Here is a 14,663-nt window from a genome sequence, read left to right as displayed (position 1 = left end):
GGTAGCACTGAGTGCCAGAGAATGCGCACAGCTCTTGTACCGGCTTGCAGTCATCCAGTCTGTGAATTACACATGAGAACTGGGAAAACTCAAGCCTTGTCTGTAGGTGATGCAAATACAGATTTTGCTACAATGTTTCCTGCCATGCAGGACCAGATTGACAGACATTGAAGCCAATGGAAGTCGTTCCATTACCTTCAATAGGTTCATGCCCTGAGAAGCCTCTTCACTGGACCTCTTTCTCACTGGTTCCCATTGCACCTGTCTTTGGGTACATCTTGCTGCAAATTAAAACACATGGCACAAGTCTCAGAGCCCAGGTCAATTGACTCATGATCACGCTATGGGGCTAAAAATAGCAGTGTAGACATTCCTGCTCAGATTGGAGCCCTGGTTTTGAGACCCTCCCGGGTCACAAGGTTTCAGAGCCTGTGCTCCAGTCTGAGTGGGAACATCCACATTGCTATTGTCAGCACTATGACCCAGGTCTCGTGAGCCCAAGTCAGTTGACACAGGCCCTGAGGCCTGACACCGCGGGATTTTCTTTGCAGTGTAGATGTACCCTTAGAAAGTGGTGCTGGAGGAGTTTTTTAAAGTGTGGGTGTTGAAGGTCGAACCAATGTATTTGGGTTGCTATTACTACTTCTAGCCAGGAAGTGCAGCAGCACCCCTGCTTCCAGCACCTATGGCCTTCGAGACTGGGTGCAAGACTTTTCTATTTGAAGCTGATACTGATTATTCATTTCGTCATCTCCTTTTTTCACCAGCTCTTTCTTTTGTGAATTTTTTTTATGTTGTGATTGCTGGTTTTCCCGGGCGGGCCTTGTGCCCAGTTTTTGTTTCATTCTGTGTAAGATTGCACAGCGATCGCAACAGTACCAGCCACAGATGGATGTTTTTGAAAGAGGCTTGGAAGGGTTCAGTTTTTATAGTTATGAATTTTTATGGCTAGAATCAATGTTTATTTCCAAGTAGTTTATATCCTGCTGTGCAAACACTTTAAGAAAAAACCCAGAAAGCAGTTGTTGTTTGTTCAGCAGGTAATGACCATAGGAGTCAAGATTCATTCATTAAAGATTCAGAAGCAAAGGCATAAAGTTGTTATATTTAATCATATTAATTTAAGCATCGCTGAGTACTGACTTATATGCTAAACACACTTATCAGCCTTCAAGCCATATAAACATATATGCAACTATACTCTCCAGTTGTGGTTAATTTTCATTTAATAATGACTGAAAATTTATTTAGTCAACTTGTGGGTGCAGGGAAGAACAAAATTATTGATATTTACCAGTTAAGATTTTATTGTTTCAAAGCCTATTGATGAATAAACAGTGATATCTCAGGGTGATGAATATCTCGATAGCTCAAACTGATTGTGCCATCATAAAACTTACATTCTTACCTTTTATCCACTTTATTTCAAAAGTATTTAATTTTTTTTAATTTTACTTCAGGGTGAACCACAATCCCTGGCCACAATTTACCAGCTGGTTAGCCAGGCTTGTGAGCAGATGATTCAGAGTGAGTATAACATGTTTCCTTGGGCAGTGGTGCTTCTACAGCACTTGATTTTTTACCACATAATCCATTGGCATAATCCAGGAGGCTGAGGCCTTGGCCTTCCATTGGGGGAGGGATAGCTCAGTGGTTTGAGCATTGGCCTGCTAAACTCAGGGTTGTGAGTTCAATCCTTGAGGGGCCATTTAGGAATCTGGGGCAAAAATTGGGGCTTGGCCTTGCTTTTTAAGCAGGAGGTTGGACTAGATACCTCCTGAGGTCCCTTCCAACCCTGATATTCTATTCTATGACTTCAGTGAGTTTGGGTCAGATCCTGTGAAGTGATGAGCATTAAAAGTGAGTAAGAATCTCTCAGGCCAGCCCCCAAAACTGAACATTTTTCTTCCCCCGCCCCCCCCACCAAGTTGTATTAGAACAAAGACCTGTGAAATATTACTTAGCAGTCCAGCCTGGCATCTTGTACTGGATTTTTCTTTCAAGTGTAGGAAAAGGCTTCGATTGACTGACTCTTTTAGGAAAAATCACTCCAGTGTGCCATTAATTGATCCCTCAGTTTCTACAGCAGAGAAAACAGGAGGCTTGATTTTGGGTGGGTGGGTGGAACTTGGAAAGCTTAGCTCAGATGATGCCTGGACCAAGTGCAACCCCACTGAATGCACCAGGGATTTGTGTGTTTGCTTTTCCTGGGATGAAGAGTTGTCAGCAAGATTTGCTTGGGGTCAACCATGCACAGGGAAATCATGTTAGTGCTTTGCCCAAGGTCAAATAGCAAGACCATGATTCAGCAGAGTCTTCCTCTTCAGTTCATGACCTCTGCAGTTTGGACTGACAACTTCATAGTACCTGGTGATTTTTATTTATATAAAGTTTTTTTTCAGAGATGGGGCAACATCAGAATACACAGAATAAAATCAGACCACATCATTCATCCTGATATGAGTTTTGCAAACAAAACCAGAACCAGGGAATGGTTTTGTAATATCAAAAGTTTCCATAGTTTGACTCCCATCTGTGTAAAATAGGTATGAGCCAAAACTGGAACCACTGTCACTTATCTATCACCCTATTTCCCCTCTCCCTCCCTGAACTTCGGGGTGCAGACAAAACAGAAGTGGATCTGAACACTCCTCCCCAATTGTGGTTTTGCAAACTCAATGAAGTTTCCAGCTAGTACTTTTTTCAAACCCAAACCACCCTTTGCCTGGTCTGATGATAGGTACATTGCACTTTTAAGATAGGCTGCAGTATTGTCTTCTCTCTGCTATGTAAGTGATGCAACCAATGTATAACCATATGGCATCAGAACTGTATATGGGAAACTAAAAATGGGCCAAAACGAGGACCTGACTTCTAAACGGCTTCAGATTTCAAGGGCTTGGGCATGGGTTCTGTTCTGAGTCCTTGGAACTAAACATAGTGACAGTTTTGGATCCAGAAACAGAAAGGGCTTGGGGCTGGGGTGGTGATGTCTTGTATAGATGCAGCCAATATGTTGAGAGATTCGTTGGCACTATTTGATCTCAACCCACATGGTGGCCCTGACTTGGCTCCAAACCTAATCCAAGTCCTCTGTAGCTCCACATTTGATGGACTCCAACTATTTCTTTGGTTGGAAGAACTTACAGAACCTTTCCTGAATCTGGTAAAAGGTTAGGGCTTGGCCCGAAGGTGGGCAAAAGGCTCTTGGACCCTTTATTTTATCCTCACAGGTTACATTTGTGCCAGCAGAGGTTCTGAGCTGAGGCCTTTTGCTCATCTCAACATCTCCTCTGGAGTGGAGATGAGGCAGTTTATTTTCTGACTTGTCTTCTCAGCTCATGTGTTGAAATTCGACTCATTCATCCACGAACATACGAGGAAGCCAGTTCCTGTGTTCGATGACACATTGAAGCCAGGAGGACCTGGACGACCAGGTCTTCCAGGTATCGCTGGTACTAAAGGAGAAAGAGGAGAAGACGGTATCCCAGGACAGCCAGGCAAAGATGGGTATCCTGGGGAAAGAGGTACTGACTGAAGTGTTCTTAAGTAGGGCTTCACTGTGGCCTTCATACTTGCAGACATAGTGGCTAATGAAGGGTAGCTTCTTCACCTAAACTTCCAGATAGATATGAGCATTAACCTCACGTCTATTTCACATTGATTCAGCATGGTATAGAGATAGGCACCAACAACAAAGATTCCCTCATGATCCATATGTCCACAAAGTTTGGAGGTTACTGGATCAGAGGGGTTTGTTCAGCTCTAGCTCTCGCAATGAGCAGGATCTGCAGCCTAGTACCTTCTCACCCTGTTTTCAGGAGTAATGTCAAAATTATGGTTCCAAGACAGTTTGAGGCACATTCACCCCATTAAAATTACAAACAAGTGGAGTGTCTGCCCAGGATTACCAGCATGAGTGTCTATCTGGTCTGCCTGAATATCGGTACTTCGTTCCCCTCCACTTCTGAGCCAGTAATTGCATACCGGCATTATGTCTGTTTAGCAAAGTGGATCCTGCAGCACCCATTCTCTAACTGGATCTCCCACGTGGCTGTGAGCTGCTCATCACTCGTCACACTCCCCTCCTCAGCTTTGCCAGTGACTCTTCTCCACATCCCTTCACACTGCCCCTTACTTGTGGAATACCCTTCCTGAGCTGATCTCACCTCATTCAGCTCCCACTGGTGTCGGGTCTATGAAATCAGCCGTTTTAACAATGGCTACAGGAAAAAAAGATGGAAATATCTGGACATGTGTTAAGGCCAAAGCCAGAGCATCTGCTGTGGCCAGTGTGTCATTGGGTAGCTGGAGAAATACATAAAAGGGGCCAACTAAAATAATCCCTCCCACCATCAAACAGTACTAAGGGAGAAATGTATGGGACTTGGGATATGCAGTGTCATGTACTCCTGTACCAGATCTAGACTTGCTTACACACACCAGGCATGTTTATTGTCAGATTCTTTAATGCTCTGCCAGGTATGGCTGAGGTTTATATTAAATTTACCTTTCCATTATATGCAAAAAGTAGCCCAGGACAGATGGGAGTGGTGACACCTTGTTTATGCCATGAAGCAAAGTTTGATGGGGCAGGAAGGATTCCAGTATTGGACTGTATGTCTTTCTCCCATCCATTGCATTGTTACCCACCTCAGATTGCAAGATCTTCGGGGTAGGGACCTTGTGTGTTGGTGTGCGTGTATTCACATCACCCAGCCCAGTGGAGTGCAGTCCTGGTGGATGCCTCCAGCCATTCACGTGCCCATAAGTATTAATCAACAAAAAACAGGACCACCTTCTACCCAGCAGCATCACCCACCATCCAAGGTGGGCTCTCATTGTCTCTGGGCAGAATGCTGGACCAAATCTGAAAGTTTTACTTGATCAAAACTCCCCTTGAAGTCAATGTAAGGACGAAGTAAAGGTGCCAGCATATGGCCAACAGTTTTTTCCAGTGAGGGAATGAGAGCAGCATGCAATGCTTCTTACCTCTCCCCACCCCCACTCGCCACCCCTCAGTGGGCAGAGCACTCGCTGGCACCTTTTTGGAGTAGAACTCATGAGCTTTGGAGAGAATATTTGGAAAGTGTTGCTGGAACTTTTGTTTAATTACAGGGCAAATCTTGACTGCACCATCATCCTGGCAGCCACCCATGGTTTAATAAAGCAGTGTATTAAGGATAGGCTGTTAGAAGAACCTTTTGGCTGCAGCTCGAAAGCGGCACATACAGCATTATTAAAGATGAAAACGTTGTGAGAGAAAAAAGGAAATCACTGTGTGCACGTGCAAGAAGAGCCTCACCCTCCTATTTCATGTAGAATTTCCTTCAATTTTTGGTCTAAGTTTGTGGTTTAATTGGCACATTTCACACAGCTGCTCACCCAGCAACCTGAATCTGTCAAGAGCGCTCAAGGAAGATTCTGCACCATTGTTTCCTGTTCCCCCACCTTCTTTTTAGTAGCTCTTTACTTTTCTGTAGAAAAGCCATCTTGAAATATGTGTTGGGGAAGGTATCTCCTTACTAGAGCTTTGGGGATAGCAAGTTTGCTTCTGAAGCAGCCCTTCTCCCCCTCCCCAGTCTTTATTCATAGCATCCCATTGAGAACAGGATGGGAGCCAGCACTAGGGGTATATACCAACCATACTGACTTTTTTTTTAAACCAACTCTCATGTTAAAAGAAAGTTTTTTTCCTTCTTCCCATTTCAAGAAAATCTCCCCCAGTCACAAGCTCAATAATCAGAGGGGTAGCTGTGTTAGTCTGGATCTGTAAAAGAAGCAAAGAATCCTGTGGCACCTATAGACTAACAGACGTTTTGGAGCATGAGCTTTCGTGGGTGAATACCCACTTCTTCAGATGCATGTGGTGGAAATTTCCAGGGGCAGGTTTATATATGCTAGCAAGCAAGCTAGAGATAACGAGGTCAGTTCAATCAGGGAGGATGAGGCCCTGTTCTAGCAGTTGAGGTGTGAAAACCAAGAGAGGAGAAACTGGTTCTGTAGTTGGCAAGCCATTCACAGTCTTTGTTCAATCCTGAGCTGATGGTGTCAAATTTTCAGATGAACTGAAACTCAGCAGTTTCTCTTTGAAGTCTGGTCCTGAAGTTTTTTTGCTGCAGGATGGCCACCTTAAGATCTGCTATAGTGTGGCCAGGGAGGTTGAAGTGCTCTCCTACAGGTTTTTGTATATTGCCATTCCTAATGTCTGATTTGTGTCCATTTATCCTTTGCCGTAGAGACTGTCCAGTTTGGCCGATGTACATAGCAGAGGGGCATTGCTGGCATATGATGGCGTATATTACATTGGTGGATGTGCAGGTGAATGAACCAGTGATGGTATGGCTGATCTGGTTAAGTCCTGTGATGGTGTCGCTGGTGTAGATATGTGGGCAGAGTTGGCATCGAGGTTTGTTGCATGGATTGGTTCCTGAGCTAGAGTTATTATGGTGCGGTGTGCAGTTACAGGTGAGGATATGTTTCAGGTTGGCAGGTTGTCTGTGGGCAAGGACTGGCCTGCCACCCAAGGCCTGTGAAAGTGTGGGATCATTGTCCAGGATGGGTTGTAGATCCTTGATGATGCGTTGGAGGGGTTTTAGTTGGGGACTGTATGTGATGGCCAGTGGAGTCCTGTTGGTTTCTTTCTTGGGTTTGTCTTGCAATAGGAGGCTTCTGGGTACACATCTGGCTCTGTTGATCTGTTTCCTTATTTCCTCGTGCGGGTATTGTAGTTTTGAGAATGCTTGGTGGAGATTTTGTAGGTGTTGGTCTCTGTCTGAGGGGTTAGAGCAGATGCGGTTGTACCTCAGTGCTTGGCTGTAGACAATGGATTGTGTGATGTGTACGGGATGGAAGCTGGAGGCATGAAGGTAGGCATAGCGGTCGGTAGGTTTTCGATATAGGGTGGTGTTAATGTGACCATCACTTATTTGCACCGTGGTGTCAAGAAAGTGGACCTCCCGTGTAGATTGGTCCAGGCTGAGGTTGATGGTGGGGTGGAAGCTGTTGAAATCATGGTGGAATTTTTCCAGAGTCTCCTTCCCATGGGTCCAGATGATGAAGATGTCATCAATGTAGCGTAGGTAGAGAAGGGGCGTGAGTGGACGAGAGCTGAGGAAGCGTTGTTCCAGGTCGGCCATAAAGATATTGGCATATTGTGGGGCCATGCGGGTGCCCATAGCAGTGCCACTGCTGTGGAGATATATATTGTCATCAAATTTGAAATAGTTGTGTGTAAGTATAAAGGCACAGAGCTCAGCAGCCAGTTGTGCTGTGGCATCATCAGGGATAGTGTTCCTGACAGCTTGTATTCCATCTGTGTGTGGGATGTTTGTGTAGAGAGCCTCTACATCCATGGTGGCTAGGATGGTGTTTTCTGGGAGGTCACCAATGCATTGTAGTTTCCTCAGGAAATCAGTGGTGTCGCAGAGATAGCTGGGAGTGCTGGTGGCATAGGGTCTGAGTAGAGAGTCCATATATCCAGACAGTCCTTCAGTGAGAGTGCCAATGCCCGAGATGATGGGGCGTCCAGGATTTCCGGGTTTGTGGATCTTGGGTAGTAGATAGAATAACCCTGGTCGGGGCTCTAGGGGTATGTTGATTTCTTCTGGTGTTAGTGTAGGGAGTGTCCTGAGTAGATGTTGCAGTTTCTTAGTGTATTCCTCAGTGGGATCTGAGGGAAGTGGCCTGTAGAATTTGGTATTGGAGAGTTGTCTGGCGGCCTCCTTTTGGTAGTCAGACCTGTTCATGATGACAACGGCACCTCCTTTATCAGCCTCTTTGATGATAATGTCAGGGTGGTTTCTGAGGCTGTGGATGGCATTGCGTTCTGCACGACTTAGGTTGTGAGGCAAGCGATGTTGTTGTTCCACAATTTCTGCCTGTGCACGCCGGCGGAAGCATTCAATGTATAGGTCCAGACTGTCATTTCGACCCTCAGGAGGAGTCCATGTGGAGTTCTTCTTCTTGTACTGTTGGTGGGAGGGCACCTGTGTATCAGTGCACTGTTCAGTGTTGTCCTGGAAGTATTCTTTGAGTCAGAGACGGCGAAAGTAGGCTTCCAGATCGCCACAGAACTGTATCATGTTGGTGGGGGTGGCAGGGCAGAAAGAGAGTCCCCGAGATAGGACAGACTTTTCTTCTGGGCTGAGTGTGTAGTTGGATAGATTGACGATATTGCTGGGTGGGTTAGGGGTACCACGGTTTTGGCCCCATGTGGCAGGTAGGAGTTTAGACAGCTTACAGTCCTTTTTCCTTTGTAGAGAGGTGAAGTGAGTAATGTAGATCTCCTGTCTTATTCTAGTGAAGTCCGTTTGTATAGAAGTTTGGTTATTAATGAGAGTCTCCAGGTTGGAGAGCTCTTTTTTGATGTTTTCCTGTTTGCTGTATAGGATGCTGATCAGGTGGTTCCTCAGTTTCTTTGATAGAGTATGGCATAATCTCTCACTGTGGTCTGTGTAGTATGTAGATAGCAGTGGATTTTTTACCTTTAGTCCATTTGGTATGATGTCCATCCGTTTGCATTTGGAAAGGAAGATGATATCTGTCTGTATTTGTGCAAGTTTCTTCATGAGGTTGATGGATTTCCACTTCATACGGCTAAATGCAGTGCCTTGCATGGTGTCAAGTATCAGAGGGGTAGCCGTGTTAGTCTGGATCTGTAAAAGCAGCAAAGAATCCTGTGGCACCTTTGTCACGGAGTGTGGGGAGTCCGGCCCTCCACCCCTCTTCCTGGGACCCACAGTGACTCTTAGCCAGCCAGTAAAACAGAAGGTTTATTGAATAACAGGAACACCGGTCACAGCAGAGCTTGCAGGCACAGTCAGGACCCCTCCACCGAGTCCCTCTGGGCTTTCAGGGTGCTTGGATCCTAGTTAGGATACCCTGAATTCCGCCCACACAGCCCCAAGCCCAAACTCAAACTGCTTCCCTCCTGCCACTCCCTTCCTTTGTTCCCCTTCCCGGGCAAAGGTGTTGACCTTTCCCCTCCCTTACCTAGCTCAGGTTACAGGCCCTGGCATCGTCCATCCCCTAAAGTCCTCCCCTGCTCTCCCACTCCCCACACAGACAGTCCCTACTGCATCACATCCTTATAGACTAACAGACGTTTTGGAGCATGAGAAACTGCTGAGCTTCAGTTCATCTGAAAATTTGACACCATCAGCTCAGGATTGAACAAAGACTGTGAATGGCTTGCCAACTACAGAACGAGTTTTTCCTCTCTTGGTTTTCACACCTCAACTGCTAGAACAAGGCCTCATCCTCCCTGATTGAACTGACCTCGTTATCTCTAGCTTGCTTGCTAGCATATATATACCTGCCCCTGGATATTTCCACCACATGCATCTGAAGAAGTGGGTATTCAAGCTCAATAACAAACTCTGTTTCTGTCCACCTGACAAGACATGTAAAGCAAGCAGCTATTTTTGCTACTAATACAAAGGACCGCTCCATGCACTGAAAGTTCTTCTGCAGTTTGAGGCGTAGGCCTGTCGGGCAATTCCTGCTGCTCTCTCACAAGCATGTATTCTCACGAAAGGGCCCCACTTCCGGAGCAGGTCTTACATATTGATACAAATTTTTGATGGCAGGAGAGGCAAAGCTAGGTGTTAATGGGAGGAAATAATGTCCGAGCAGATATTTTTATAAAAATATTTGCTGGAGAGTCTTGTGCAACAACATTAATTGAAACTGCTCTGGCTTCAGTAGCTGCTTAATCCTTCTGAAAAGCCAACCTCTAGCTCGAGCTGGTTAGTCATTCAGTTCTGTCCTGAAAACATAAAACTTATCAAAATGACAATTAAGTGGAGCAGGGATGAAGCAACCTGCAACTATTTCCAGATGGTCACGTGAGGAGACAGATCCCCTAGATGAAGAACAGGTAGAACTTATGTGTAGAACTGGTCAAAATCTCTTTGCCAAAACTTCTGTCAAAAAAAGCCATTTTCTCAAGAGCTACGTCTTGAGACACGAGGTGCGGGAGTTAATATCTTTTATTGGACCAACTTCTGTTTGGTGAGAGAGAGACACTTTTGAGCTACACAGAGCTCTTCTTCAGGTCCCAGTATAGTTGACCATTTCATCAGGAAGGTGAGACTAACTCATTAGCCTACGGGTCAGGATATTGACCTGGAACATGGGAGACACGATTAGAGTCAGAGAAGGGACTTGAACCTGAGGCTAGCACATCTCAGGCCAGTGTCATAACCACCAGGCTGGTGACACTGGGGGAACTTTTGTAAGGTCTCAGTTTCATTCCTCATCAGAATGGAAACAGATTCCCAAACCTCCAAAACATTGCACACAATGGAATTACTGTTTTCCAGCCAACCCTCCCTGAGCAGCAAGAGCCTGGCATATGCAGTTGCACCAGTTGCCCTGAGAAAGCTGCAGTTGGGTGCTGGCCCCTAGAGGTGGTAAGGGGAGAAAGAGCTCGGGAAGACTGGCTTTGTTGCACAGAGAGCTGCAGGCACAGCAGAACAATGCACATTGATGAGGAAGTCATTTCTACTGCACCACTAAAATGGCATTCAACAGTGAAGGGTTAACAGGCTCCCTAACACTGTATGATGCACTACACTGTACTTAAAGACCAGGTATAAATAATATTAAAAGATGACTTGATTTATATTTACAGTTTCATAAATAGCCACAAACTTAAATTCAATGTGTAGGGGGATGATCTTATTTGAGGGAAAATTCCAAGGGCTGCTCAAGGATACATATGCAGGGCCACATAGGAGGGGATCCTGTTTTGCTGTGTGTGGCACTAAAGACCACAACCTCCTCAAAGACTATACCACTTAAGAACCACCTTATGGGGAGGCTGGAGTAGAGGGTGTTAATTCAGAGGAAGCTGTTAAGCTCTGGTAAGTGACATCTCTCTCTCTCATCCTCAAACAGGAGGACCAGGAGGCAAGGGTGAGAAAGGAATGGCTGGAGCCAGGGAGGAAGGAGGCCAGGGACCAAGAGGACGCGCAGGTACAGTGAATACAGTCTTTTGGTTTCAAGCATAATGTTGACTCTTCATCTGTGCTCCCAAGGGGTTTGAGCAAACAGCTTGAGCATAGCTTGCAACAGCCACATCCCAATTTCAAAGCAACACTCAGTCATGAGGGGCAGATAAGCCTAAATCTGCCTCTAGCAGGGTTTCTGGCACCTTCATCTGAAGCATCTGGTGCTGGCCATTATCAGAGACAGGAAACAAGACTATATGGCCCATGGGTCTGCTTCAATATGGCAGCTCCTCTGTTTCTAAGATCCCATTGGGACATACTTTCCAAAGAACCTCCCTTTGGTAAACATCTGCCAGTGCAGAGGCAGAAATCCCCAATGTCTGAACATACCAGCTAGGTAATTGCATGTTTTAATCATACAGACTTTTCACATTGCCTACACTATTGCAGAGTTTTGTGCATACAGGGCCAGATGTTCACATGGCATAAGCCAGTTAAGGATGTGGCTCACAAAGTGGAAGACCCTTTGAAAATTGGCCCCCTACTTTGTTGGAACCTAAAATCACTCAAAATTCTCCCCTCAAGAGCCTGATCTGCTTTAGCTGAAGTCAGGGGGCCTATTGCTGACTTCAGTGCCAGCAGGAGAGCATTGCAGAAAGTATTTTTTTACACATACACACATAGATTGTTACTATTGACATATAAAGACATAAAATCAGTGAATCCCACCAGGATCTTGGGATTAGTGTCTGATAATTCTCCACATGGGAGACAGTGATGAGATTCCCTAATCCTGCTCCCTGCTCATCACGGGCTGGAATCACTCCTTGAGGGTGAGGATAGGTCATCATACTCCTGAGCAATTCTTCCTGATGTTTGAGACAGCACTGATGAAGATAGACAAGCGTTCTTTCTAGCCTTCTTCAGACATAGTGATGCTGACCACATCGCAAAGCTTCTAGGGCACTGGTGAACAGCAGGAAAGGGTTAAATTGTGGGAAATGAGAAAGCGGTCCATAGATCATCAGGATGCAGTAGGGACTCTAACCTCATCTTCCTTCAAAAGGGAGAAAGGAAAGTCCCCAGATAACCGTCAGTAGTTGTGTGCCATCAGACTATAGATATTGCATTGGACCAGCAGAGTTATACTGTACTGTTTGAGATGCCATTCATTTTTCAGGCCTTCCAGGAGAACAAGTCATAGGGGACCCAGGTCTGAAGGGTTCCCCCGGGAGCACTGGTCCTCCAGGTTTTCCTGGTGCCAGAGGCCATCCTGGAGCACCTGGCTACCCAGGTGGTTGTGATATCTCTGGATGCTACAGGGCAAGCACAAGAGGTTAGTCCTGATTCTAGAAGCTGCCCCATTGATGCATCTTTGTCTACCTGGCTAACCTGTATTAGACCGATTATTATTTTTGCTTAATTTATTTTTCCCATGCTTCAAGGACATGTTCTCCAGGACAGTTTATCCTGGAGAACATTTTTTACTAAGTACTTAACACAAACCATGTGGAAAAAGTTCTTCTGACTGGCTGCTGAACATTTAACAGTGGTTGGATTAACCTGTAATAATTGCATACCTCTGCTCTTTACGCATCTGTCCACCTCTCACAAATTTTTCCCCTTCTCACAACGAAAGACGTTGTGGCAGACTAAAGCCAGTTCTGGAGGCTTTGGGTTGCATGAGATGATCTAACACACCAGGAGTAGCATTTACTTTGATATGACCTCTGCTCTGTACCTCATGAAAGGAGTAGGGATTCTTCTTGAGAAGCACTTATGCATGGTTTCTACAAGAAACTTCTACTGCAAAAAGGCATTCTCATGTGACTGACCATTTGTCTGTAATATTGACCTCCCCCTCAAACTAGCCATTTTTTCAGAGCAGTTATGTCTGTAAACTGGCCTACTATGCAACCATGTACTGGAAGGGGAACTGGTTCAAGACTTCTCCTGAATGATATTTTCACCCTCCCTGTCAGATGAAGCTGTGCATCTTTATTTAACTGTATCTGTTATTCCTTTTTCCTCCATTTATGTCAGTGGTTGTCAAACTTTTGGACTGGTGACCCCTTTCGCATAGCAAGCCTCTGAGTGTGACCCCCCTTATAAAAACACGTTTATATTTAACACCATTATAAATGCTGGATGCAAAGTGGGGTTTGGGGTGTAGGCTGTCAGCTTGCAGCCCCCCAGGAAATAACCTCATGAACCCCTGAGAGGTCCTGACCCCCAGCTTGAGAACCCCTGATTTATTGCACCACATTTGAAGAAGGCAAAGTAGATTTTTAAAAATGCTCCTGCTCCATATAGATGGCCCTATTTTCTCTTATGTGAAAGGTCTTTTCTCCTAATACTGAGCTACCCAATTTAGTTATTGGTGTATCTTGTCAATTAACTTGGGGTATTTTCATGGTACTAATGACAGGACATATTAATGCCTCACTATACCTCCCCATCTCATAGAATAAGAATAAAGTACAGACAGTAGTTAGTGCCTGAGAGAAGATGGTTGAGGGAGGACTAATTGTGCACCCTCCATCCTCTGTACTTTGTTGTATATATTCTTCTGTTCAATAGTATCTCCTGTTTTTGTCTCCAAATGCAGATTTCATCCCATGACGACTGAGGCATGGGCTACCTTGGACAGGTCTCTGTCCTTTGGAAACTTCTGCATTAAGGTTCTATCTAGCCAGAGCGTAACTGCAACTTCAACACCCAATACAAAGTTCCCCCTGGTTGCACTGGATTTTTGTATGGAAGCATAAAACACTACCCACAAAACCAGACTGTATGCAGCGAGTACCTAGGCATCCCCTCTCACCTGTATTTCTATGTTATCTGTACCATTTTGCATTGGACCGTTGGTGTGTCTGAACTGCTGTCAGGTGTCCCACAACAGGGTAAAGAAATACAGTCTGAGGTTCAGGCTGTTAAGCCAAAAGTAGCACTAATGGTATATGAAATGTTCAGAAAGAGTCTGGAGCAATGGCTCGTGTTTGTCCACTTGTGTTTTATTTTTTTTAGCCATTATTGTGGGTCACCAGTAGCTGAGCAGAACAGTACAAGGTACCGAAAGATGCAAATCCGTACAATGGGGGAATTCCATTGGCACCCCACTGCCATGTTAACTGTGGGGTGCCAATGGAATAAAGTCTAATACTATTACTGCTGCTGCCTTTGGCACAATATTGAAGTCTTCCTCCCAGTTTCATTATATATATACATGACTATCATTGGACTATGGAATCACCTTTGCAGAGGAACGGTGGAAGCCCAGGTGCCTAGTCTCGTTTTATACATATCAAGCAAAGTACTAGAAAATAGAGCATTTGTGCATTAATAAGGTATAGCCTAGATAACCCCTTGGCCTTCTCCATATCTGCCTTCTAGGCGCATAGTAACAGTTTTCCATTCTATCCCATCAAATACTGCATAGCCATAAAAGGCCTCACTTTTATCAATAGGATACTAGAGGTATTTGTTATTGTCTGACATTCTAATTGTACAGGCCTTAATTGTTCACATTCATACCAAATTTATATTGATACTAGTAATGCAACGCCTTAATGGTAATTGTTTGTTATTTTATATTGTACCAGCTTGTATTGGTCTCAGATCCGAGCTACATTGTAACTGCTTTCAAATAATTGCTCCTGAACCTGGGTTATCGACACAAAGACAATCAAGTTCTGTGAATAAAATGTC

The 14,663-nt window shown here is 44.9% G+C and overlaps 1 protein-coding gene across 3 annotated transcripts in view; it reads left to right on the top strand.

Moving 5' to 3' along the window:
- The window catches only part of COL20A1 (collagen type XX alpha 1 chain), a 100,142-nt gene extending 85,479 nt beyond the window's left edge, over positions 1-14,663 (top strand). For all 3 annotated transcript variants that reach the window (XM_030533752.1, XM_030533749.1, XM_030533750.1), the window contains 5 exons: positions 1,461-1,527; positions 3,339-3,527; positions 10,903-10,980; positions 12,136-12,291; positions 13,564-14,663. In XM_030533752.1, the coding sequence (XP_030389612.1) occupies positions 1,461-1,527; positions 3,339-3,527; positions 10,903-10,980; positions 12,136-12,291; positions 13,564-13,577 (504 nt within the window). In that variant the 3' untranslated portion in view covers positions 13,578-14,663. The remainder of the gene's footprint in view (positions 1-1,460; positions 1,528-3,338; positions 3,528-10,902; positions 10,981-12,135; positions 12,292-13,563) is intronic.

The sequence above is a fragment of the Gopherus evgoodei genome, chromosome 14 (genome assembly GCF_007399415.2).
Source record: "Gopherus evgoodei ecotype Sinaloan lineage chromosome 14, rGopEvg1_v1.p, whole genome shotgun sequence".
NCBI classification, from domain to species: Eukaryota; Metazoa; Chordata; order Testudines; family Testudinidae; genus Gopherus; species Gopherus evgoodei.
The sequence above is the reverse complement of the archived record's forward strand: the minus strand, read 5'-3'. Positions and strand labels throughout refer to the sequence as shown.